The sequence below is a fragment of the Semicossyphus pulcher genome, unplaced genomic scaffold (genome assembly GCF_022749685.1).
Source record: "Semicossyphus pulcher isolate SPU_LCO1_2020_fin unplaced genomic scaffold, fSemPul1.0.p SCAF_13, whole genome shotgun sequence".
In the NCBI taxonomy this organism is placed as follows: domain Eukaryota; kingdom Metazoa; phylum Chordata; class Actinopteri; order Labriformes; family Labridae; genus Semicossyphus; species Semicossyphus pulcher.
In genome coordinates, this window is record NW_027211637.1 from 7844308 (window position 1) to 7871842 (window position 27535).

Genomic DNA, 27535 nt, shown 5'->3' on the forward strand with positions numbered 1-27535 from the left:
TGCATTTAATATGTCCTTTTGTTTTGTTTTGTGTAAGTGGGAGAAATGTATGTATTGATGTACATTTCTGAAAGTGTGAAATGCATCTTAAATGGCTAAATGACGACAACTCCCCAATATGAGAGACCATTTCTTTTTCATTTTTCTAGTTAACCATCAAAGTACATCTGACTATTCCTTTTTTTGGTGCTAGGTCATGTCTTACTTCCATGTCGATATTGTTATCCATTTCTTAAGCAACCACTGTTCATGAGAGGGCAACCTGATACACTCTCTACCTGTGTTTGGCTTCCGCCCCTCTGTCTGTGTTTGGGGCTCACTTTGCTAATTGGTCTTGGCTGAGGGACCAACCACAGAAGGGAACGGGAGGTAAGCTACGGTCCGCTGAGACGGTCAGATCCGGGCAGGGCCTGACCTCTTAGTTCCAGATGAGTTCAGACTCTTAAAGGCTTTTCAGCAGGCTGAAACTAAACAGTGTTAGTCTTTCCCTGTTTCCATCCGACATCTATCATTGCTTCCTTGAACACTCTAAAGGGATATTTAACACTTAATCTAGTCTGATCAGAGGTAATCTGTCTAATGTGTCCCACTTGCGGCTTTGACATGAATAATGACGATTCATGATGCTAGAATTATGATGTATAGTGGACTAAAAATCGTATATTTTTAACATTTCACAGTTAAGTCATTGTGTGCTTAGTCTCATTTCCGTTTTCAGTGATGTTGTGCCGTAACATATTTTAAGCCCTTGTAATATCTAAACTGAAAAAAACTCATATTCTTCCACTTTCCATGATACAATTATGTATAAAAAAGGTGGGGTTACGTTAAAATAAGCTTGAAACTTGAAACAATGTGCTTTTTACAATAGAGGTTGTCTAAGTGCAGTGAACAGAAGATACTAATGGCTTTTTGAGACTGTACTACTTGAGGCATGGCAGTGGTTTGAGCTTAATATCAGCATGCTAACATGCTCACATGCTAATAATTAGTGTTTAAAAGCTTTACCTATTGGTTTAGCATGTTAGAATGCTGAACATGTCAATACTTCACGTTGTGTTACATTTTTGCCTGTATTTAAAGCAAAGTAGAAGAGTTACAGAAAAGAGAGAGGGGTTGACATGCAGCCATTGCGATAAGGATCCATGCGCCCTACAAGGTGAGCTACCAGGATGTCCCAGAGGGACATTTGTCATGGTCTGGTCTGAGCCTCGCCCTCATTCCTAGTGTTTCAGCTGTTTTTTCCCTTCCATGTGTGTGCTGTTCCCCTGTATGTTTTCTCTCTGTCTGTGTGTGTGTGTGTGTGTGTGTGTGTGTGTGTGTGTGTGTGTGTGTGTGGGCGTGGCTATCAATTACCCTCCTGCTGCCAATCCACCTGCCCACCTGGGATCCACTCACTCATCAGCTCCTGCAGTATATACACCCCAGCTCTTCACACCAATTTTCACCAGATTGTTCAGTTCGTGTCAGTGGTACTGTGCTGAGGCCAATCTTGTTTCTTGATCTTTTTGACTCTCAACTAACTCTTGGTTTTCCTTTGCCTCAGATTCATCAGCCACTCAGGATCTCTCTCTGCCTGCCTCACTCCACCGTGCTCTCGACTTCTGCTGCTGCTGCCAACATAACTCCATCTACTTCTTATCTTTACCTCAACTTCAAGTTAAATAATTAACTTTAAACTGTCTTCTTCTGTCTCTGCTTTTGGGTCCAACTGCTACACACCCTGACATTAGTTTTGACAAAATATTGAAGTTAAACTAAAAAAGGTTTGACCTGATTGTGAGATGATCTATGAAGCTACAATTCATGTAAAACAAACATGAACCCTTGTTCAAAATTGCAGCTAGCAGGAACAGTGGACAGACTTCTTATACAATATTTTGTACAGTTGAATACACATCAGATGGTCCAGCTTCTGTCTGGCCACCATCTGTCAGTGTGTTCGGGAAGAAAGAAGGAAATCTTCATTTTGAAATGCTAACAATTATCTTTGATCCTTTACAGATACAGAACAAAACTAAACCAAAGACAGAACAAATTAAACGAACCTGGACCAGGTGTGTGTGGTTGGATAGACTGTACAACATCTCTAACAGATGGTACCCTTCTCTTCTCCCTTACCGCTCTGAACTTCAGTAAACAAAGCTGCTGCGTTCCTTTCATATCACTGTACTGGAATCTAACAAAGGCTTTCTGGTATGTTTGCCCGGCTATCAGAGAATCAATAGTAAAAGAAATACTACAGGGTACAGTGAAATAGGAATACAAACACAGGCTTGACTGATACAAGCTGGGGCATGTTTAAGTGACAACAATTCAACAATGCAATGCTTCCAGAGCTGTAATACAACACAATCCTAACCAAACCTGGGATACTTTAACAAATCTTTTAGGGACTTGAACAGACATACTAGTTACAATGGACCTTTTCTCTCACACACACATATACACGCTTTTATATGAAAGATTTGGTACCTGTTTCGGTGCGGCAGGGTCACCGTGAAGAGCTGTTCAGTTGGTAGGAGGTTTCCACACCGGAGACTAGAGGGCAGCATTACAGATGTTATGCTAACTATAGCCTCCCAGTCCTCTGTGGACTACACACACACACACACACACACACACACAAATACAAATCTTAGTTTAAAAGACCTTCTGAAAAAGGACAATTTCAATTATTGTAGGTCATGTTCCACGCACCTCTGGTTCATAGCGGATCATGATGTTGTACTCCATGGCGTAGGGGATGTTGTCGATAGTGAACACCAGGCCGGCGCCATCTTTGACGCGGGCAAAACCAGGTCCTGTCCATGATACCATGTGGCTGGAAGTGTGCTCTCTGTGAACAGTCCTCACATCCGGCTGAGAGACAGATCATCAGAGAATTATTACCACTTATACTTTATGAAATACAATGTCGCTTTCCACTTCTCTAGGATGACGTGTGTGTGCTCTGTATTACAGGTTTGTGGTATGAAAGTCTATGAAAGCAGCTTTTATGAGAACTAGTGCTGCTCAAATAAACTTATAATCATGTTTACCACCAGTAGGTGATGTAAAATTGCTGATATTTGCCGGTATATCAATGGTGTGATAGTGTACCATTCTGTTTCTATTTTAGGTTTCTGTTAAATTGAAATGTCTTTTTGTTGTTACAATAGATGAATGATGATGGTGATAAGTAATCATGATTAATGCTGAGCCACCTATCCAAGTTATGCCTTGTTCAAACATAGACATAATGTACTAACCCAAAAATGTAGTAAATGGACTATACCTATATAGCGCTTTTCTAGTCTTCTGCCCACTCAAAGCTGCTTTTACACTACATGTTACATTCACCCATTCACACACTAATGGCAAAGGCCTAAGTGCCCATCTCCAGTCAGATCTATGCCCATTCATACCCGATGGCTATGCCTTCAGGAGCAATTTGGGGTTCAGTGTCTTGCCCAACGACACTTTGACATGTGACTGTAGCAGTCAGGAATCGAACCCCCAACCTTGCGATTAAGAGACGACCGACTCTGCCACTGAGCCACAGCTGTCCCAGGCTATATGTCTACTCAATGGTCTCAATCTGGAGGATTTTTGTATGTTACTTTGACGCTGTGTGACTGTGCATCTTCCATGTAATTTTTAGGGTTCTTGACTCTTTCTTCGGTGGTAACTAAGTACATTTCATTTGGTCAGTACCGTGTAAAATGTTTATACTTCACTTGAGTATTTCCATTCTCTTGCTCCTTACTGTTAGTAGTTACAGTTTATGGTTTTACACGAGAAAACCTTTTACAAGCTTATAAAATTCACTGCATTGTTTAACCTCAGATTTGGCCTGCAGTATGAGTGCTTTTGTTTGGAGTCTCTGAGTGTTTATGATGTCACACCAACACGATTACAGTCATGGCCTCAATTAGGATTCAAATCCTTTGGGTCTACAGCTTTAATTTGTCCCAATTTCACTGGTCTGATTACAACACTGGACTCCAAATATCCCTACATTCCTACGAAATCACTGCTCTATTTTCAGCCTGACTTGTTTGAAATGAGGTTATTAACTTGACACCCTCATATTTAATTAGCTTAAGTAGCTACAAACTGCCCAGTGGTGCATACAGCACATGACCACAGAACTTTGGAACCACTACTGTTCATGTGGGCTATTACTATTGTTTGATGTTAACTACTGCTAGAAGACAGATTTCACTTTATTTAATGACAACAATACACTTGGAGCTTCTAGCTTTAAGAAGGAACTTTCCTGGGTAAACTGTCCCGCTGTCCAGTTTATCTACAGTGGTGGTCCCCGACCTGGGATCAGGCCACTTAGAAAGGGGTCTCAAGATAAATCCCAGGCAGGTCACCAACCAAAAAAAAATCTCCTGTCTATACTTGATTCCTATACCCTTTAAGGCCTCTAATAATAGTTGAAAAAGTTTAAATATATTATACTATCAGACCTTTTCAAGCCTTTAACACCCTAAGAGTATAGTATATTAAATATTTTCACATCTTCAAGCCGTCCTTAAGTCTTTAAGATTATTGCAATACTGTAATTTTCACCTCTTCAGACCTCAAACTGCTCACATATCTGCTCACAACTCATGACACACAAGCCCCGCACATGTGAAGAGAGGTCACAGGTAGATATCTCATGGGGGTTTTTTTTGTGCTCGCAAATATACCCTGTGTGAGAGTATTTATATCCAAAAATAAAGAACTGTTTTAAGTGTTTTTATACAACATGCTAACACTCAGATTTGTGTGTGCGTCTTGTCAGAATTATGAATGACATCAGTGAATCAATCAATACAAATATCTTACTGTTTGCTGAAGCTGGCGGATACGTCTCAGTGCTGCACGATGCTGCTGTGAGTTGGTGATGCGACGGTGACGCCGGTGCCTCTTAAGCTGGTTGTTGAGGTGCTCCACACAGTCGGTCTCTGCCTGAAGGCGAACTTTGCCCTGAGAGGAGAGGAGGAGAGGGTTCAGGCTTGTGTCCATCAGTAGGAGGTGTGAGAGCAGACATAGAACTGGATTACTTGGTTAACTGAGAGGAGGACTGACTACATTCACCAGTGCCTGTTGAAAAATTTCATTCATTTTGATTATGTTGATGGAAAATATACAGTTGTCACAGCGATGTCAGGCGTCATGCTGACTTATTAAAGTGCTTTGCTGTGACCTGTGACCTTACAGCCAAACCCAATTTAAGCAATTATACTATTTAGAAATATTAGGGCAAAACTCTTTGAACTTTTTGAAATCTAATCTGTAGGGGAATACCTTATAATTCATGATATCCATAAACTAGGACAGTTGTAAAAGGTGATGTTCCAATAAGCCTTAATTTATTTGGTCATAACTATTTATCTTTTGGTAAAAGCCCACAAATTCAAAGTTGTAGTCTAAGGGTGCTTTCACACCTGACAGCTTTTGTCCGGACTTTCGGACTTTACTCTGAAAATCCGATTCCTTTGGACAGGTGAGAGCACGCATTCAAAATCTGATGCGGCCCAAACCACCAGACCATGGTTCGCCAGAAAAGGCACTCGGTCAGTTTCCAAATGAACCACGGTCCTAAGTAAGATCTAATATAAGAAGCAAACCAAAAAACTGTGCATTCAATGCATTGCATTGTGGGTTGTTAACGGATGTTGACACTTGCAGAGGCAGCCAAGGCAGAAAGATGAGTAGAAGACAAACGTGGGAGAGCGACAAGGTGAGGGCTCTAATAGAAATATGGGCTGACCAAACAGTTTCACAAATGCTTGTTGAAACGCACAAGAATACAGAGGAATTCAAACTAAAGTTGAGTGAATTGATCAAACTGTGGAGCAATGTTGGTTAAAAGTTTAAAAAACTCAACAACATGACATTAAAGTCGTGATCGTGTTGACTGTGATGGAGGAGTCTGCTCTCCCTCTTTGTTATCTTCAGGGAGTTTCCCACGTGGAAATTCTGACCAATCAGAAAGCGGCTTCCTTGCACATCACAACTTTTGTTCTGCTGGCAAAAGCTGCCGTGTGAGCAACCAAACTTGAACAAAATGCAACATTGGGACAATTTGGAACAATCTAACAAATTTCGGATCAAACAAATGGACTTTAGGTGTGAAAGCACCCTCAGCCTAGTTGTCACCTTTGCATGTAGTATGGCATACAAATGTATACTTCTGTCTACTAATAAAGTAAGTCCAATAATGAAAGACTCACTGTGACCAAGTCAGCGAGGTGTCACATTATATCCAAAAGTCAAACATAACTAAATTTAAATGAAGGCTAGCTAGCTATAACCAAAGTAACATTATAGCTATAAGATTGCTGGATTATTTGGTGATAACTTGACTGCAGACAATGCTGTGTCATTTCCGGGGTACTGAAGAGGTGTCCTTGAGTAAGGCACTGAATCCCCCAACTGCTTGAGGCGCATGTCCATGTACAGCCCCCTCACTCTGACATCTCTCCATTAATGCATGTCCATAGGGTCCTGTTTGTGCATGTGTATATTTCAGGCCTATGTGTGTGTAGCATGTTTGTAAAAACAGTAAAAAAAAACTTGATTTGAATTGAATTTCCCCTCGAAGATTAATAAAGTGCATCTTCTTCTTCTTTTCACAGTTTCGAACATGCATTCCCTTATGAGAGTGGGTACGACAAGGGTTTCACGCTTCTTTTCTGATCTCATTGGCCACGGCAAAATAAGCGCTGATCGACACGATGAGCTTCTTAGTTAGCAAAGTGCTGTCAGCGTTCCCACCCCGTACATCACACATACAAACTTTTACAGCAACTCTTCAATAAGACAACAGGGGTTCATCTAGCACAGCATTCTCATCCCAAAAATGAAAATGACAAGACAGAGCAGAGAGAGCCACGCTGAGCACAAATTGCAGAGCGTGACTGAGAGAAACAAAGAATGTGAGGCTGAGAGTGTGTTTTGCTTTGTGTGCTATGCGACAATAATTAGTTGTGACAGGCTGGTATCTGTGCTACTGTCTGCTGTTTTTATGGGTCACTTCAGCTGTGGAGTTTGTATTCTGCGCTGTAATGCAGGACTTTCTCTGTCTTTCAGCATGTAACACTAAATTTCTATCCAGCAAAACCAACAGCCTCAGATGTCTCCTCTTGTTTGGTGTCCTTTTTTATTCAAAACATTCTTAAGTCAAACATTCCTGGTTTTCCTCACATTTCTGTAGCAGTGATGTTGTAAGAGTGGACTGTCTCAACTTGCCTGAAGGGCTGAAAATGTAAGTGGAGGGGCAGGAGGTCTCCTTAGAATGGATGGGACAGAGGGAGGAGGAGACAGACAGAGATAAAGAAGAATGTGAGAGAGTGGGTAGATAGGATGATGGAAAGATGATGTAAGGTTGGAAGAGACTGATAGGTGGGTAAGATGAGTCACAGAAGATGTCTCCTTGTTGTAACACGTTGGACGTGAGAGCTTAAAGGGAATATTAATAGAATTCAATGATGAACTTGAATGTCCCTTTACTGGTTAATCAGGGAAAAGAATTGTGAGGGTTATTTTGCACTACCTTAATCTGTGCAAACTGTTTTACTCATGTTTGTTTGTTAAATAAGAAGCTGAAGAAGCTGCTTAAACAAAAACACAGGGGTTACAGCGAGCAAGGTTTAGTCTACCTGCCAGCACTAATGAGGCTCTATAATTAGCCCATAAAAATCTGGTAAGTATAATATACATAAAAACTAAAATGTTAAGTGTAAAAACCAAAATTGTTTTGGGAGAGTTTTAAAGGGGTGGATACAGTTAAAAAATTGATAGAGGGTGGGTGCACACACGTTTGTCAGTGGTGCGACCTGCAAGGCCAGATATTTGGGCTGTCCGCCGTCTTGGCAACAGGCACACAGAAATTTTACATTAATCTTAACCAGAGGCAACTCCAGGGAGTTTTGAACCGAGCAGAGGAAAAAAATATAACTTAATTTGTCCTGAAACTATGGAAGAGTATTGTATTCACTTGAGAAAAGAAATCTGCCTTTTTTCTGAATTCCCTACATAATTATTTCAGAATTAAAAGAAAGGTTTTCATGAAAATAAAGATGTCTCTGTTTTCTGAATTAACGAAATCAACGAGATTAACGAGATAGCAGATCAGAATGGGCTTTCCATCTGAACAACCGTAAAGTCCTGAGGTTCCTGTGTATAGTTGACATACCAACAACAATACCATTTATATTACTTAAAGACACAAGTATCTCCCAGTGTCTCGAGCCCAATCCAAAATAAAACTGTTGAATTAAACTTAACTGGCGGGACAGTGTTTTCATAAAATAGATTGTTCGTGTATTGAGAGCATTTTGCTGTATACAAGCATGTGTGAATGTGAAAAATCATTCTGACAGACAGGTGTAACTGACTCTGAGTTCTGAGACTGTGGTTTGCAAAATGCACAAATGTACACGTTAAGACACCAAGAAATCTTTAAGTGGACCTGTTATCTCTATCAGATCAGACACAGTTGTTTGCAGGACTGGGAAAAAAAGCAAGAAAAGACATATGTAACTGATCTTCGATAAAAGAGTGTAGATTTTCTTCTAAAAAGCCTTCAAACTGATCTTGCAACTTTATATTTAATCAACTACCTGTGCCATGTAGCAATAACCTTGCACAGATGCAGCTGTTTCATCTGTGTAGCTGGAGGTCTGTTCGCAGTCTGAATGAAAGTGGCTTAAAATGTGAATAAGGTAGCCACACTGACTCATAGTCATGTGCTCACCGGCAGTGCAGAGTCTGCGGGGGAGTGTCCGGTGGCATCTTCAGCCTCGTATTTGTAGTAGTCCAGCGGAGCACAGAAATACCCAGGCTGCACCTCTGAACACTGTCGACCAATCAGGTGCCTCCTGCAGTCACACTGGCCGTTCTCCATCATGCACCTAAAATAACAGACAGAAGCAAACTTTGAACACATATAACTGATCATGACCTTTTCTTCTTTCTCTCTGTCCCTCTCCATTCACTTGGACAGTATATACAGCTCAGGAAAAAAATTAAGAGACCACTCCAAATGTTCCTTAAATCAGCATCTCTCTCTTCATGTCATGGCCAGCCCAGTCCAGATCTAAAGCCCATTGAAAACCTCCTGAATGTGATCAAGAGGAAGATGGATGGTCACAATCCATCGAACAAACATTGGCCTAACGACACCCAACAGAAAGACATCCAAGATGCATGAACGTTGTAAATAAAAAACAGGTTATTACATCAAATATTGATTTGTGAATGAGTTAAAACATTTGTATTCTGTTTTTTAAAAATGATCATAAAAATAAAGATACAGACATATAACAATTTGAACATCTTTACCTGTTGTTGAAGGCTCCACCAAAGTCACAGTCACACGGTCTGCATCCTGCCAGGTCATTACTGAGCCCCCAGTATTCAGGCTACAAAGGTAAAAATAAACATCAGTACCAGGATGCACAGCGACATTTCAAGTGTGTATTTTTTACACTTTGTACTGTTCATGAGCCTTTGCTGTCCTTATGGTTCCTTGTTGTTCATTATTTTGACTGTGTGACATGGTCATATAGTTCAGGTCAATTGTCTGTGGCACAACTGCTTTCAATCTTAGCATAAATTATAAAAACATTACTGGCAGTGCAACATTTAATAATCAAACAGCCTCCATTTGTTTAATTTAATTTGAGTTTTTTTTCACCTCCTCTTTCTCTCTGGGGAGGTTTGGGGAATGATGGTCGGTTAGGGGCGTTCAAGAGATACAGGGGCAGGATTTGGAGGACTTAGCTAAGGAGGGTGAGGTGACGGTTATGGACTATTTTGGGTTCATTTAGTTTAGATGGTGTTTTTTTTTTAATCTTATTTCTCATTTGTCTCTCATTATTATTATTGTTTTCTCTGAGAATGTAAAGGGCACTTTGTCGTTCAATTTGCTTTGTAATGTTAGAAAACTTAATAAAAATCTTCATGATTTTTTCTTTTTTCTTCTTTTAACAGGCTTTAATATTGACATTGATATATTGATATTATATTGATATATTTAAAATGCTAATAAACAGTCAATAATAAATATTTTGATAAGTAACCCATAATTAGAAGCATTGTAAAAGAACCACACTTGTTACTGACCAGACACTGGTTACAGTAGCGACCAGTGACATATCTTTTGCACGAGCAGTCCCCACTGATCTGGTCACATGGGGCTCCCATCATGATGATGCCACGAGGGTCACAGTTGCAAGCTGATGGAGACACACACACACAAAGACAGACACACATGCAGAGGATAAGATAGCTGCTGATGTGCTATTTACAGATCTTACATGAAGATTATGTGGTTTAGTGATTACAAAGCACCACACATCTATGTTCATCCCTGTTCAAACATCAGGCGTTTTCAGTGACAGACGATCACACACACAAACGTACGCTGACAGCCCAGCGGGTCGTTCTGGCTCAGTCCGTAATAACCCTCCCTGCAGTCGTCGCAGCGCGTGCCTTTGACGTTTGCTTTGCAGCGACACTGTCCTGTGATCATCCCCATGTCCAGATCGGTGTGACTGTCACACACACCTCCCTCCAAGGATCCCACGGGGTCACAGTCACAGGCTGGAAGTCAGAGGTCAGATAAAGATTGTAAGGAGAGAGGGGGAAAGAATGAGATGCTTAACAAAAGGACAGAAATGGTTAACTTGAATAGATAGAGAAGATTTTGGCTCAATGGCACAAAAAAAATGGTCGTCATAACATTTATGTGCAGACATGCAGGGTTTGGGTTTTTGTTGTTTTGTTACATTTTGTGTCATTTAAACGTTTGTGACCTTAACTAAATGAACATCCTGTAAAAGAGGGGAGATTACAGTCTCAAGGATTTCAGGATTATTTTAAACAAGGCTGATCACTGCTTCAGTGAGGAGTCATGGACATTAAACAAGAATGTCCTTGAGACACGTGCCCTTGTACAGGAAGTGGCAATGGAAGTTTCTCTACCCACTGGCATATGTTTTTTAGAAATGTTAGGTAAAATAAGACTTTATAACCAACTCTGAGTATAATTTATATGCCATTTATCGCACTTTAAAGGGGACAATCCCATATTATGGCTGGAAACATTTTGTCTAAAAGAGAAAATGACTCACCAACACAAACACTTGGGTCCCTGACATCCCTACGAGGGTCTTGATAGTAGAAAGGTTTGCACATCTCACAGTTGCGTCCCATGGTGTTGTGCAGACAGTCATCACACACTCCGCCACTGATGTTGCCCGTGGCCAAATACACCGCCATGTCAAAGTGACACTGGTCTGAGTGGCCGTTACAGTTACACTCTGGAGGAGCAAGCAAAAAGATGAAGACAATTTCCTCACTAACAGCTCAAAAGTTACCAGTCACATCAAATCAAAGTCCTCTCATAATCCTTAACACTTTGAAAGTAGCAGACACTTTTATGTGACAAGGAAATAGTGCTGGATGGCCTTCCAGAAGGAAACTGCTCTTCTTCAGGAGGGAAAAAACAGAATGAATATAAAGCAGTACATTAGCACTAGCTGAAAACAATTAAGAAAATGGAAATGTGATTCAATCGTTACTATCTGTACATTGTTTTTAAATGTGTTGATTCAAAGGTTTCCTTCAGTTAGTCATGTCAGGATACATTTACATGGGCACACCAGTGCTAATGTTGTAAATACAATGAGCAAATCTGCCACTTGGGTCAATCTTTAAGTCCCTGTAAAAATCCTTATGATCTGGCTAAATGTATTTTTGAGTATTCAAAGAAACAATATTTGGAACAGCTACAACAAATATAGCTCAATTACTATTAGATTATGTAATGCATGAAGGTTTGAATCATTATTAAGCTACCCTTTTGTGAGCCAGATGTAAAATTATGCTCTGTGCATCAAAAAACTGGAGTGCAGAGGCAACACACATACTCCTGCTGCTGATGTCTGCAGGTATTTAACTGACAAAGAACCTACTGGAACAGTCTACGAACAAGTGGGAATGACTTTTAAAGATTGCAATGATTCATGACAGTAGTTTGGTATGTAACATGCAGATGGAGAGCCAAGTTAACATGAAGGAAACATTTCCTCAATTTATATGTGTAATTACGTTAATTTTTTCTTCTTCACATTTTTGTTTCCCCTACAGCTTTAAGGTGTCCCTAGCATTCGCCTGAACTGCCTATGCCAACAGCTGAACTCTATGTATGGGAGTGTGTGTTAGCGTTTGTGTCAGTATGCAGCAATGGTCTCATAAAATTCATGGTTAAGCATTTCCAAGCCTTCAAAACAACTTTGCAGCTAGTAACAGGAAGCAGTAAAAACATTAGAGTAGTAACCACTCATCTGCATGAGTTCATGCACGTATCAGGATTTTGACATTTCCTGTGTTTGTGTTTGTGCGTGTGCGTGTGAGTGTGAGTGTGCGAGCTTGTGTGTGTGCGAGCTTGTGTGTGTGCATTCCCACCCCTGCAGGTGTGCGGGTTCTCCGCCTCTGCTGGTCTCCATGGCAGGTCATTGTGGAAGTCTCTGCAGCGCTCACAGTTCAGGCCCTCTGTGTTATGTTTGCATACACAACGACCATGGATCTGGACAATCACAACAACAAGACACTGTCAGTATGTTTGCACGATGATGTCTCATTAGCAGTTTAACAAATTTCTCTTTTTCTTTCTGGCTTTTTGCCTTTTCGCAGCAAGTTCCTACTTCCTAGTTCCTAGTTCTTATGTCCTAAACTACTTTGTTGATGTTTAAAGATGAGAGGACAGTTTTTTTATACAAAAGTTTTTGTTATGAAGACTTCTATCTCACCATGCCGTCCTCCCGGGCATCCACCCCTGGCACTGGGGCACACTCTGAGGCGTGTCCGTAACAGAAGCAGCTCCCTCTGACCACCAGCTCATATATGGCGTAGTAATATTTCTGCAGGACATCAAAGCGTCGGTCCAAGAGGTCGTCACCCAAAGTGTTCAGCTTGGTGAAGTTGATGCGCAGGTTGGTGATACGCAGAAGTTCTGCAAGGAAGAAAAGAATGACTCATTAGGTTTTATTTGCAAATGAACACGTTATGACGAAACTCACACAGCTCTGTAAGAGGCGCACAGCTCTGTTTTATTGTTGATATTGTAAGTTGTCCATGATTGAAGTTAAGTCTCTACCTTGAATGTCGATGCTGTAGGGGTCTTTCACATGAATGGCAGGATCCAAAACTTTATAAATGACCTTGAATACAGAACAGAAAGAGAGAAAATTGCATTTGGTTCTGAGATTGAAGATCATTTAGTTTAAAACAACAGGCCAAACGCAGACATACAGTGTGAAATGAACAGATTTACAAAGGCAGATCTGAGCTGGGAAGAGTTTTAAGTTTAAATAAATTATTTTTTTAGCTTCAATAAATAAGTTGATGTATGCAATATTTAGATACTAATTTACTGTTTGGTTTGGGGTGAAGTCACATGTTCAAAGTCAGCTGTATTCACTTTCTTATATTATCTCCATATAGCAGTTTCACTGTTAGTAGCAGAGTCCACCTTTCCCTAGCTGGTTCAAAGCCCCCTCACACACACAAGGGATTCACAGGAAATGATGCAGCATGTAGTCCAGAGTTCCATCCACTCCTTTCTCTTTCTTCTTCTTAGCCAGGGCTATGTTGAGGTGACTACAATCTAAGCCAGGTAGTCCAGACCTACCAGGCCCTTTCCCCAGTAACACTTTTCAGCACCTCCTGGAGGATCCCAATGCGGTCAGAGGCCAGATGAGACATGGAATCACTCTCTGTAATCCCAGTGTGTTCAGGATCTATCCCAGGGTCTCCTACCAGCTGAAAATGCCTGGAAATCCTCCAAAAGAAGGAGGCACCCAGAACATAACCCCAAACCACCTCAACTGGCACCTTCAGAGTTCAGAGTTAGTGTTTGTAATTTGATCTCACTGATCTGATCCGTATTGCTGCATCAAAGCTGTATAAATTTTAGTTTGGATTGGAATTAAAATGGCCCTTTTTTCACAAGCAAATAGGACAAGAAATAAAGGAATAAAAATGACCAGACATGGAGAGCTGTTACATGAAGATGAAGAGCTACAGGCAACAGGCTGCAAAGCCCCAACTGATCAGCAAGATAACCAACTGCATTTACTGTGTCCTGCTCTTCTGTGAAAAACGACTTGCACCATGCACAGCATCATATTAAATCAGGGCTGCTCATGGCATGATGGAAAAATCTGTCCCAGCAGTAAACAGATGCACCAGCTGCTCTTCTCCAGGACCCTTTAGTGCACCTAGACATACTAGATTTTTGATATTCAAAATGTAAAAAAAAATAAAATCTGATTTGAACAACGCAGACTTTTGATGAGCTGCGTTGTTACTTCCACAGGCATTATTACTCTTCAAAAGGAGGACAGGAATGATGGGAGCAAACCCTCAGGCTTTTTTTGTACCTGCTTTAAAGTAACACACATTCAGGGTCATAAGGAGTGGGGCTGGTGTTGAGAGCAACTGTCAACAGTAGGGATGGATGGCTTTTACACAGCCTTAGGGAATGGAGGGGATGAGAAGGATGGGCAGGGTCCAGCAAAGTAGGGGACGTTGGTTGGCCAAAAGTGGATGGAAACAACAGGGGAGCTTTCTTTTATGTTTACCCTTACTGGTAGAAGTCCATAGCTCCGTCTGATCTGGCATCCAGACATCCAGACAAGAGACAGTTGAGTCCAGTTCTCTGGCTGTCATGGTTGTGACAGTGAGCCAGAGGTATAGTCAGCTTAGAAAGCAATGCAACATACCTATGTGAGCCCCAAAACTGTTTAGAGATTAGATTAAAGATTTAATTATGATTGCTGCAAGTTTAGTGAGACTGCATGCACCACAGGGCTCCAAAAACATGCTGAGCCATTATGTTACACCAGGTGACATGTCCCTTCACTACTATTATATGTGCACTTGAGCATTTCCAGCATTGGAATGGTTATTGTGCACAAAAAGCTATTCCATAATATAGTCCTGAGCATAAGCACTTTCTCCTGTTTGAGTAACATTTGTTAAAAAAGACAGGATCCATTTTTATGAAATTATGAAGCCTTTTATAAAGATGAAACTGTATGTTTGTCATCCTTCTGAAAGAAAGCCCTGAGCAGAAACCAATGGGAGGCGGTGGTATAAATTTTCCAATCTTAAAATGCCCCTTTACGTCTATTATTGCTACTCCTTACCTCTCCATTAGTGGAGGGCTCGATGTCGGAGTAGCGTTCCTCGCAGATGACATCGTTGATGTGGCTCAAGCCATTCGCTGGGATTCCAGGATAACTCCTGGTACAGTTTGAGGCAAAGTAGCGGTAGGGACGCCATGTGCGGCCGAAGTCTGCCGAACGCTCGATAATCATTGCTGCAGGTCGGAAAGTCTGAGGAGGAGAAGAGAGGAGTACAATTCACTCATTTTAACTTCCTTTGCACACTCAAGTAGTACTTTATTTTTATGTTGTGATTTATCTATTTGTACGCTGGGATTATAGTTAAGCTTAATACAGGTCGGGTCAACAGACAGAAAACTGATGGATCCATTTATCTGGACCAAACACTATAGATAAGCCTCAAGTCACAGAGTAACCTTCTTGGTTGACCATATTTTGGTGAGAGGTTGGATACACAATGCTACGTCTCTATAGTGGTTGACTGATTGTCGTGTTAGCAACTAGGGTATCCACGACCTAAAAGATACCCTGTTATGTCAGTTGCTACAATTGTAACAAGTGCGATCGGACACTGGTGCCAACAGGCAGTGCTCATAGGCAATGCACAGGATGTATAGAAGATCATGGTCATCATCAACAACATCAAAAACATCATGAATATCATCGTCATCGTCACTAGTAGCATCAATATCATTCAGTGCAGAGATGTTCATGAAAGAGCTGGGTCTTTAGCTTTTTCTTAAAGGTGTAAAGGGACTCTGCGGACAGAATGGAGTTTGGTAACTCATTCCTCTGACGGGGGACCACAGAGGAGAAGAGTCTAGCTAGTGACTTAGGGCCCTGTTGTGATGGGAGTACCAGGCACCTTTCAGCTTCGGTTGGCATCATCTGCAGAGGTTTGAATGTGCATGCAGGGAGGCCTGACAGTAGGGAGTTGCAGGATTGCAGATTTTAATATTAATGTGACCATGACTTACCAAATACAGTAATGTTGTTTAAAGAAACTTAAAATTGGCAATCGAGACCACAGGCTCATTAGGAAAATGTTTATTGAGGTTACAAATCCACTGAAAATAAGAGCCTTATTTCATAACTGATTACATACAGCTGCCTTTCTTTTTGCAACCAGTGAAGTCGTCCCTTGCTTGCCATAAGAAAGAAGGCCGGTTTGAGGCACTTGAGGCATTGCTTTTGAAACCAACAGCCTACATCCACTTTCTATCTCGGCCCATCATCTGTACCCTGTGTTTGCTTTACTATCAGAAGGGTGATAGATTCAAACCTGGTGGAATGCAGCCATGGACTATTTACAAAACAAACATACACTTACACAAGTATGCACCGTGACATGTTTGAGCACATATAGTGTTATGGTATGGTAACCCTTTTAAACAGGAAGTCCACAAACGCAAACATACACATTGGCACAAACAGACGTACATACCTTGAACTTTATTATGAGATGTGTGAAGTGGAATTCAGCCTCTAGGTTCAGTCTGATGCTGACCTTCTCCTGTCCTGTGTGAGAAATAACCGTCACTCAACGCCATCACAACACACTCTCATCTCCTCATAGCGACTGACTGACTGACTGTCTATACTGTAAATATATACAATATTATAAGTGTACCTTTTTTATTCTTTTTCATATATCACTGATCTCAACAGCATCCTTAAGTATTTTAATATAGACTTACAGTTAATATGAAAGTGTAAAATGACTGTATAACGTATAAGCTTGTTACCATCAGGATTTACGCTTCAACAAAACAACAAGAACAAACATATACTCAGACAAAACACATGCACACGCACACGCACACGCACACGCACACGCACCGTTGACAGACTGCCACCAGGTGTTGTTTCCATTCTTGTTCATGAGGGAGATCACGTTTTGGATGCGGTGGCTGTTTCTGTGGCGGTACGGGTGGTAGTGATGCTGGGAGTTACACTCGAAACACTTGTCTGACTCCTGTTGAGAAAGAAAACACACATTTACACTCAGAGAAGTTGTTGGCTTTTCCTCAGATGTGAGAAGAAGATCTGTAGCAAAAAGATCACCAAAGAATGAACCAGCTGTCTCATAAACCACCTGTGGATGTTGCAACAAATAAAATAACTTAAAATACTATAATGTGTGAAAGGGATCAATTAATAAGGCATTGCTCTGCCCTCAAAGGCTGTGTCCTGAACTTGTTTTTCAGTGCTAGTCAACTGCCCCTGTAATAGAGCTGTTTCTTCAGATTAGGGCGTTAATTTGTCAAGTTGACATAATGTGGGTAATGTGCCCCTGTGTGCAACATCAGTGTGAAGGGAACAATTGCCAGAGGGGACTGGATATGGGAGTTTTGATAAGACATAAATAGTCCAAAACCATGATCCACAAACATTTATTTGTGTAGTGAAAATTTACATCGACAACAATAAAGAATCTGTAAATTCATGTTTTAATTTTACATAAAAATGTCATAAGTGTTGATAGTTTCTGCACAAGAAATACATATGAAGTGATATTTACACATTTGTTGATCCATTTGTCAAGTGAAATGGGTTTAATAGATTTGCAGATCGCTTCCTGTCAGTTTGTTTAAAACTTAAACAGGATCTCAATAAACAGTTATTCATTAAAGGGGGATATTATGCTGATTTCAACCTTCATATGCCTGTGATACCTGTGGAGTAGCTTAGCATAATTAACAGTTTAAAAAGCTCATTATTTTTCTCACACTGGTGCTCTGTGCAGGCCCTCATAGAGCCTCTGCCTGAAACGACTCAGTCAGCTCTGTCCCTTTAAGAAACCCAGCCCCTACAAGCTCACTTTCTTCTGATTGGACAGCTCTCCAAAGCCTGCCGAGAGGCAGAACTCTGTGTTTGAGGCACGTCTCTTACCCCTTGGCCGTGTTACAGAGTTGTCAGCACAGAGTAAACGTCACTTTTTGATTTGAAATGAACGTCTGGTGCTCTTGTCCTTTGGAAAAGTAAACACTTTCTTTCCTTCACTGCCAAAGAAACACTTTCTCAAAGACATTCTTAAACAATTTGCAGAGCCGTTGAGCAGAGTGGTGGAGTGAAAAAAAGTTTCTGAGGCAGACTGAGCTGCTGGGTGGGTGTGTCCTTGAACTGTGCCAGGGGCAGGAAGTTCTGCTGCATCTCGGGCAGATGCCCAAATAAAGAGTTCCTCCACTTTGTGACATCACAATGTGAAGCGTCTGGGGAAGTCTGTCTGAAACCTGGCGTTCACAGCAGCCTTCAGACTGAGAGGTTTTAGCAGGGGATTATTCAAACATACTTTTACCTACAGATTTGAAACTTCACCCACGTTTAGTATGGAAATCTGTATGTCTTAAAATGTGAAACAGCATAATACCCCCCCTTTAAGGGATAAAGAGTAGGCAGGTGGATGCATGCTGGTTGGATAGCAAGAGGATGTTCAGAGTAAAATAGTTGTACTAGATCTGCAGATTTATAAGAGAAATGCAAAAACAACCCACTGAAGGACTGACATGAATGAAAGGACAAAGAAGACTGAAGGTGGTGAAGAGCTGACATTGATGAGGCAGAAGAAGAAGACAAAGAGTAGGAAGAACATGAAGTCAAAGGGCATGGGAAAGATACAAGAATGTGGGGACCAAGGCCAAGAGCAAGTGCTCCAATGAAGGGTGTTCTAGGAAAGTTAGAAAGGAAGGTGCAGGTGAGAGAAGTGGGTACGCAGTCGAGAGGGGTCTCAAACAACACAGCAGAGGTAAAGGACAAAGAAGGGGGCCAGTGGAGAATGAGGTTAAAAAGGGGGTACATTTAACGGGGGGCCATTAAAAGGGGAGCAGGGAAGGGGTTGAACAGGCAGATGAGGGTAAATTGGCACAGCTGAACAGTAGATTCCAGGGCAGCATTTCTTAATTAGGTTGTTGTCAAGGGTGATTAAGCTGCTAACAACAACATGGCTGTTAAAGAGAAAAGGGATGCTTAAAGCGTGCTGGAAGGTGTATGTGTGCGTCTGTGGATGTAAATGGATGTGGTTGACCACGAGTAGACATGTACATCTACTTGTGCTTAAAACGTAGTGTTAGTTTTTTACATGCTCGCTTGCTTACTTTAACTACCCTCCCTAATCCCAGCATAAATCTGCCCAAATCCTCATCTCACACCCCGGCTGCTGGAGGGGGCATTCCTTTCTGCACAGTAGTCCAACCAACCTAACCCAATATGCAATCATAAAGTAGAACCTGTTCGTAAAAGCACTGAATATTCGCTGCAGCTTTAAATGTTTAAGGAGTTAAGGAATTAAGGATTAAATAAGAAGAACAACAACAAAAGCAATGCTCCAGAAGCAACTGTGGCTGCTTGAACCCCCTGAAAAACCTCATACTATTGCTCAGAAAGTTTAAGTTTTGTGTTCATAAAAGTAAAATAACAGTCTGATTCATATGCATCTTCTCTTTCGTGCACACTGTAAAGCTTCGGTTGGTGCTCGGTCTGAACTTGTGTGGCTTTAAGACCGCCCCTCCCTCCTTTGAGCTCTTATTTATCTCCCATTAGTCAAGCCTGGTGAGCTCAACTATAAGGCTTTCTGCTCCAACAATACGCTGATGTAAGCCTGATGTTGATTTGAAAACACGTCTTTGTCACACTCTGATGGTGGCTTTAAAGGAAACGAGTGCACCCCACCCTCTCAGTTTCTTTTCCGTCTCACTTACAACTCTAAACCTGCTGTTAACACATTACTCACTTCTCTTTATCATGCTATTCAAACGGGGCAAAGAGAGCCCAAATTTGGTGGCCAAAGTACACCTTTGGTGGCCGAAAATGTTGACAGATAAACACAAGACAGAAATGGCAAGTTAATACAACGTAACACAAGCTTCTTTTACTGAGACAATTCAATAAAATAAAAGACATTAATGAATTATTTATTTAAATTAAAAGCCGAAGTTCCTAAAAAATACTCCCTCAAAGATTGGCCCTAAATTGTAGAGAAGTTTACAAAAAAACAAATTAGAAGTAGTTCACTATAAAGTTAAAATGGGAACCAGAACTGAATACTAACTTGAGTGACCGGCATTCTATGTGTGAAACGCAACAGACATCCACTAATTTGGGTGGAAAAAAATGTATCTGCTTCTTTGTTAGACTCCAAATGCATGCCAAGATAATTCTAAGATAAGGCATCTACCTCTTGCGAGTAAAAAGCCATCACGAGGAAGTGGTTGGACATAGCAGAGGAAATATATTCTAGTTACATTTATGTTTTTATCTTTGTGTTTTTTTGTTTATGTTCTGTTTAAATTGGAAAATATTTTAATAAAAGTAGATAAGTGAATTTCCTTGTTAATAGGTGCTACATATAGTGTCTTTGCTTAAACTCCAATCTTGCCTCATACAATCTATCTCAGTCTCTTCCTCACTCTCTTTCTGCAGTGTGCCAGAGCAATTTCTGCAAAACATTACAAAACATTTTCAGAGTTTATATAACAAAAGAGATGTTAAAGATGTGACAACCTGACAACCTGACATCAGTGTATAGATTAGGGCTGGGAATCGCAGGGTATGTCACGATACGATAAGGTACGTGGCCCACGATAACAATAATATCATGATACAGCGATTCTGCGATAATTGATATACTGACAATCGTATAATGATACATCACAATATCCGATTAACTGAAGAATACAAAATGCCCCTAAAAGGTGAAATGCAGAATTAATGTATTTATCTCTGTAATTTGGTGTCAGTTTAACAGAATTTGACACAAATAAACAATGATGCAGTGACTCAAACTGTAAGCAAGATCTGTTTAGAGCATTGAATTTTTTCTTTTTAAAATATCGATATTTGACGCCAGCTGTTTCATAATTGTATCACACCAGTTGGGATATATATTGCGATTACGATATTTTGTCCCACCCCTAGTATAGATATGGGTCAGCTCTGGTCGAATCAATATCAACTCTAAAAGCCCAAAAGAAAACAACACATCATGAGGATGCAGTACTATACTTCATCTTTCACTGCTGGAGCAGCTCAAAAACACAGAATTGTCAGAAAGTTCTGTACCATTACACTCAGTTTATCAACATTAATTTCAAAGTAGTTGTTGAATCCTGAAGATTTGGACCAGGTACCTAGCATAAAGGAATGAGGGGCCACAGCTGGCCCCCTTCATGTGATATTTGGTGGCCACAAGGTGGTTGTTGTTTTTTTTGGCATTCAGGCCATTGTTCATGTCATTCCCTTCTCTTTGCTCCATTATCTCCATGTTTTTGACTTCCTCTGCATCAACCTTTTCTTTTTCGTAATTTGCCATGCCATGTTTTCATCACTTCTCTTTTTCCTTTCTCTTTCTCTTCAGTGGATGCTTGTCTAAAGTTACAGTTTGAGTTCAACTCTTCCAGGTGGGACTAAGGGCCAAACCGGGGCCCTTTAACAAGTCTTCAACACAAGTGACTCTGCAGCAGCTCCCTAAATGCACTGCTACTCCTCGTATTCAAGTGTGCATAGAAACTATGAAATCTGATCTCACAAGGAACAAAACACAACCTCAGAGAACCTCTGTCAAACACGAATGATTGATGAAGTCCTGGACATTCAAAAGCTGAGAGACTAATGTTGTGGGCCTCTAAAGTAGCTTCTGACAGACCGGCAACTGTCTGCACCTGGATTTACGGTGCGACAGGTTGTCACCATATCCTGCCCCTTTCCGTAGACGGCCTCTCAGCAATCACAGAGTGTCAGTCATTGTAACCTGGAAGTTGACACAATTGGATATCTCTGCCCTGAGGCAACAGAAGCACAGGTACATACATGTAGGTGCACGGAAACAGATGTAGTGTTCCGGTGCAAGAGAGGTGACTGTCAACAGGATCTGGAACATGTTAGGATTCGTGTCAAGTACGGACAAACAGAAACACGATATATCTTCATTCAGCGCTGAAATAAAGACAGTAACAGCATATGGTCTTGCATCACACAGGCAGGAACTAGGAGTGTCACACAACGCTACTATCTGTATCTATCTGTGTCTTTATTTCACAAAAATGCCTGTGTTTGGATTCATGCTGAAAGTGGATCGTGCCTACACATGAAGTCTTAAAGTCGAGGTGAAATGAAAAAAATGTCATTTTAATCCTTTCAGATCACATCCCCGGTAATATCGTGCATCTATTTGACAATATAGGCAAAAAAAAAACAGAAAATCAATTTCTTCGTATTCTTATATCAAAATCCGATCATTTTTTCTTCCGGTAAAACAAAATTTCACGTGTGCTTACGTAAGTTAGCACCAAACAATTTCAACCAATCAATCTGCAACATTTAGCCGCAGAGCACCAAGAACGCTCGGTCAGTTGGCTAGCTACTGCGCTGTGGAGAACGTCTGTCTACGCCCACTTCTCAACGATCAAATCAAATCCCTCTAATGATATGTCCCGCCTGCACGTCCTGTTTCACTCGGAAATACGTCATGATACGGAAGCTAGATACTCTCGAAATGCCGTTTCAGCTTTCTGCTGCTATTTATACTCACATATGTGTAATATTAACTGGATACAAAATACATCAACTAACAAACTGCTCAATGAAATAAATCAAATGATGCATCATTTTTTCTGTCAGAACAAAAATAAAATGGTTAAAGCAAATTGTGTTAATCAGTGACAGAAAAATGTAGTTCTATATATATTAAAATATATATAGTATATATTTACATGTTTGCATCTCTAGTATGACGGGAATCAAAAATCAAAAATGTCCACTGACATCCTTACGTTAAAGCCCTGAACACAGAGAGATGCGTAAAGCATCAGCCTGAGAATAATGTTTCTAAAGCGAGGAAGATGGCAGTCTTAGAAAAGGAGAAGAAGGGTTATATGCACATCACGTAGGTGCAGGGCAATCAAAATACAGCAGCAAGCACAAGAATAAAAGCCTGCACACTTGCTCAATGCCACAATTGTTCGAACTATCACCTGAAAAAGACCATTGCATCGAAATGTTGTGATTAGCCTATTGACTTTTTCTGGCATTTAGCAAGTTTGCTGGCTCTTCTTCTGTATCTTGCAATCTTAGAAATGGACAGAAAAATGGCTCTCATGGAGCACTGGTTTAGCTCAGCTGATAGAGCAGACGCCCCATATACAGAGGCTACGGCCCTCGACGCACTGATGGCAGGTTCAACTCCTAGTCTGTGATCATTTGGTGCAAGTCATCCCCCACTTATCCTCCCTACATTCCCTGTCTCTCTTCAGCTGTCCTATCTAATAATTTAAAATGTAAAAAAAATCTTTAAAAAGAAAGAAAAACGTCTCTCATAAAGTGAGTATTGAAAGATGGCACTACAAGGTAAAAACAGAGAGGTCAAGGCACTGACAGAGAAAGAGATGTAGATAGAGGGAGAGATGGAGGGAGTGTTTGTGTGTGACTAAGGTGTGTCTGACTTGTGTGTCTACACCTGAGGCCTAATATAGAAAGACTGGGTAGGGGTTGGGGGGATATGCTTATGGAAACAGGGCCACAAACACACTAAAATGATGAAAGAGTGAAGACTGAAGGATGAAGATGAATGATTCCATGAAAGAGATGACAAACAAACCATCCCATTTTTCTTTGCATTGATTACAGGCTGTCATGTATTGTAGAGTGGGTGTGGCAGGGTGCTGAGAGATGGAGAGTGTAAATTAAATGTGCATGAGACCTTTTACAAGCAGTTAAATTGGGTTTATTTATACTACACTAATAAAGACAGGCTAATCATGTACATAACATTCAGAATCCGTAACCAGTCATTAGTGTCAAAGCAGAAATATCAATAGTCCTTCTTTGAATCTGAAGCTGAAAATGTTACTTTTATAATCCACTTTGATTGTAAGTTCATGTGTGCACTGACCTGCAGATGGCTGACAATGCAATAGTGCTCCGGTCCATCCAGCCCGCACGTAGAGCTGGCTGTTAGGTTGACAGCCCGTCCAATCAGAAGGTTTCCTGTTGCAGGGTAACAGCTTCCTTCCGTGCAGCCGTGAGGGCCTGATGGGAGCTCCTGTCCAAACACGCTGAGAGCTGGAAGAGGACGAGAGAAATAAAAGACAATTATTGTTGTACTCATCATTTCCAACTCTACATGTTAATTATCAGACTTCAGAAGAATTAAAAGTATAAACATTACAGGCCAACACGTTATCACTCCCAACTCATCAATTACAGCTGCTTGGTCAGAGGCCCTGCTCTTCAAAGTATGATGATCTAGATACAACTCAGTTGTGCACATGAAGGGCTCTGTGGTCAAGATAGCGATAATAAATAAGCCAGTAAGGTTAGTCAAAAAGGCTTGCTGAGAAACAATTCACATTTTATGAGTTTTAGATAAAAACACATCTTTTTGTATTAAACAGCTGCAGTTTGATTTTGTAACTGGACCAAAACTGGTGTATATATTACACAGTGATTGTTCAATCACAGCTGAGCATGAAGCCTGTCAAGCTTGCATTTCTTTCCATGCAGAAGCAGTGTGCAAGGGGGGCTGTATTAACAAAGCTGTATTGAAAACCCCTTTAACATCCACTTTTATGTTAGTGGTTCCTGCAGACAATCACCTAACAGGCCGGTGCAGATGCCACAAAAAATTGATAACATGCAGCTCTAGCAATGTTGTATAACCTGCAAAAACAAATTCAGCATCCAATAGTTTGTAAAAAACTTTATGAAATAGTTTGAAGTAAAGATAAACATACATCTAAGATGCTGATCTTACATTTGCTGTTGCGAGACACTTTGCAGATGGCAGTCATTCCATTTTGGATTCAGCATTGACAAAAGGACTCCTTTTCTTTGTGGTAAAAATGTGGATATAACTTAATTCTGCATGCAGATATATCTTCTTACTATTACTAATATACCGGTCCTGTTTTCTCAAACTCTCCTCAAAGTTTTTAACGTACAGATAAAACAGAATCACTTTTGGGTAAAAATGAATGCCCAAAAGTACGCCAATCTCAGGCCAAGTACGCCTTGCCCTGCCTTGCCCAATCCTCCTCACCAATCATCTCCCATCCCTGCCTCCCTACAATAAATCTGCTTCATTCAACAAACTCCAATTTGTGAGACAGTTGTGGTCAGTCAGAACATTTACATAAAGGCTTAACTCTGATACCAGAGCCTATGTTTTTTAGCATTGAAATGCATGTGAAAACATAGCAGGATAAAAATGCTAAATTCAATGAATGTAGATCTACATACATGAGAAGAGTGTGGAGACACAAGGAGATAAATATGTCTGAGTGATTTATCAGCAGTGATATATGGAAAGAAATTAAAAGAAAGTCTGTATATATGAATATATGGACCACCTAGTCTTTGAGAGGCTATATGTGATCAGACAACTCGTGGAACACGTGACAATAACATGTCTTTTGCACTGAGGCTTCCTAATGAGCAGGCTGCAGAGTGATACGGGATGAGAGATGTTGACAGTGATATCAGCGCTCCTTTCATGCTGTTGATCTTAAGAAAACATCAGGGCAGTGACATGTTCAGACGTGGTGGAGAAAACATGGATGGTTTCAAATGGAATCATAAACATCCTCTTAAAAAAGCTGCAAATCCTCATTAAACAGGCTCTAATGGTGAAGAGCTCTGACATACTCGTTCATGTCCCAGTCTGAGCTGAAACTGTCCTATTTGTACTGTTAAGAAAATATAAAGATTGCTATAATTGTTTCGGGGACATAACGCAAGACCTAATTTAAATGTAATCTTTTTTTAATCAAGTGAAATTCAGCTGGGCATGCAGGCTCTGATGTTCCCACAGTATAACTCATTAAAGCTGCCAATTGCAGACAAACCTGAGTTTTGGATGCGATCAAGCAATTTTCCACACAACCCTCTCAAATTCGATCAGATACGACGGAAAACAAATGCCCACATGTCTGGGTTTCATAACATATCATGCATAGCCAGGGCGGTATGTTTTACCGCCTTCTCAAGGGACTGTGACTTTATTAATTTTACTGCTGCCTCCAGCTACTGAAGGGTCACCAGTACCAAGTTTGACGACATGTCAACTAGGTCAGGCTCAGGTCAGGCTCGGCTCAGAGTCAAAATTTGTAGATGGAAACCAACTTTAGTGTTCTGTCTCAGCTGCAGAGCGCCTTTCCACCTGTTTCTGGTAAACAGCAGTTGTCATCTGGAATCTGGCTAACTACAGTGGTATGAAATGGAACAGATTTAGCCGTGATTTAAAGGCAATACATGGCACAAAAGTATGCATGGATAGGTACATCATGATGCATATTTGAAGGAAGTGTGAATTCATACTCTGACAGGTCCTTACGCCAGACAAGATAAATAAACAACTAAGGAGTAAGGACTTTAAGACAATCTTAAAGCTGATAGGCTTTCTTGATACATTTCACACAAAGCTCTTGCTTTGCACAGTTTAGGGACAGTTTGTAGTTAAGTAGGTGTTATTGAAGGAGGTCAAATTATATTTGTAGATTTAGCGCAAGCGGCAACCTCTGGTGTTGAAAAATGAAGGCAATGCTGAAGCGCAAAAAAAACGCAGTTCCTCGAGTGGCCACTTGAAAACAAGAAATAACATAACTGCAGATGGGAAAATGGCAATTTCTACAGCAGACATAAGCATGTTTACAGCCTGGTACAAAAAACGGTTTTGTTATAAAAAGCTAATTTTAACGTCCAAGATAACTGTACGGGGGGTGATTTTTTATAACTCACCTTTAAATTACAGTAAGCCTTAAATTATAGTCACTTGAGTGACAGGTGGATACTGCTGTCTGCTAGACATCAACACAGCCATACAGTTACTAAACATTACTGTGCTGTGTTTGTGTTGTTGGAATCTTTGGGGATTTAAAAGCTAATGGATACACAAGACTGTTTAGCTTTGATAACTTGGCGTTTGCCATTGCTCCTCGTTTGAGGCTTAATTTACGCAGTGAGGAAACCAATGGGTGGCGTCACGATGGCTAAGTCCATTATTTATACAGTCTATGATTTAGAGTTGCTTTAGAGAAGCTTTTCAGGAATAAAGGACAGTGTCCTCTGCAAAACGATGGAAATTGCAATCAAACACCAATATCAGTTATATATATGGTGGGTAAGACCAGTCCAAGGACTTCGAGGAGGAAGTGTATTCGGTTAGTTGTTGTCTTGTGCAAAGTAGTGATGAGGTTACCATTGTTCAACTGTTCATATATCTAAGAATGACACCTTATTAAGAAATGCAAAATAGCAACTGTACCATTTAATTATTTTGAATAAAACACATTTCTTCATAGAGTTTATAAATAATCTTGAACCACGTTTTCCGAAACTAGAAAAGTCGACAGCTCTGCCGGTCCCTC

At 40.6% G+C, this 27535-nt stretch overlaps 1 protein-coding gene across 1 annotated transcript in view; it reads right to left on the minus strand.

Annotated features, from left to right (window-relative positions):
- The window catches only part of lamb2l (laminin, beta 2-like), a 59776-nt gene that overhangs the window by 12636 nt on the left and 19605 nt on the right, over window positions 1-27535 (minus strand). The window contains exons 3-17 of the mRNA XM_069659610.1: window positions 24064-24233; window positions 17019-17154; window positions 16624-16697; window positions 15201-15389; window positions 13148-13211; window positions 12801-13003; window positions 12457-12577; window positions 11121-11309; window positions 10411-10590; window positions 10111-10223; window positions 9328-9407; window positions 8741-8897; window positions 4825-4965; window positions 2701-2862; window positions 2476-2597 (exon numbers count right to left, since the gene is read on the minus strand). Coding sequence (XP_069515711.1) covers window positions 2476-2597; window positions 2701-2862; window positions 4825-4965; window positions 8741-8897; window positions 9328-9407; window positions 10111-10223; window positions 10411-10590; window positions 11121-11309; window positions 12457-12577; window positions 12801-13003; window positions 13148-13211; window positions 15201-15389; window positions 16624-16697; window positions 17019-17154; window positions 24064-24233 — 2101 coding nt within the window. The remainder of the gene's footprint in view (window positions 1-2475; window positions 2598-2700; window positions 2863-4824; window positions 4966-8740; window positions 8898-9327; window positions 9408-10110; window positions 10224-10410; window positions 10591-11120; window positions 11310-12456; window positions 12578-12800; window positions 13004-13147; window positions 13212-15200; window positions 15390-16623; window positions 16698-17018; window positions 17155-24063; window positions 24234-27535) is intronic.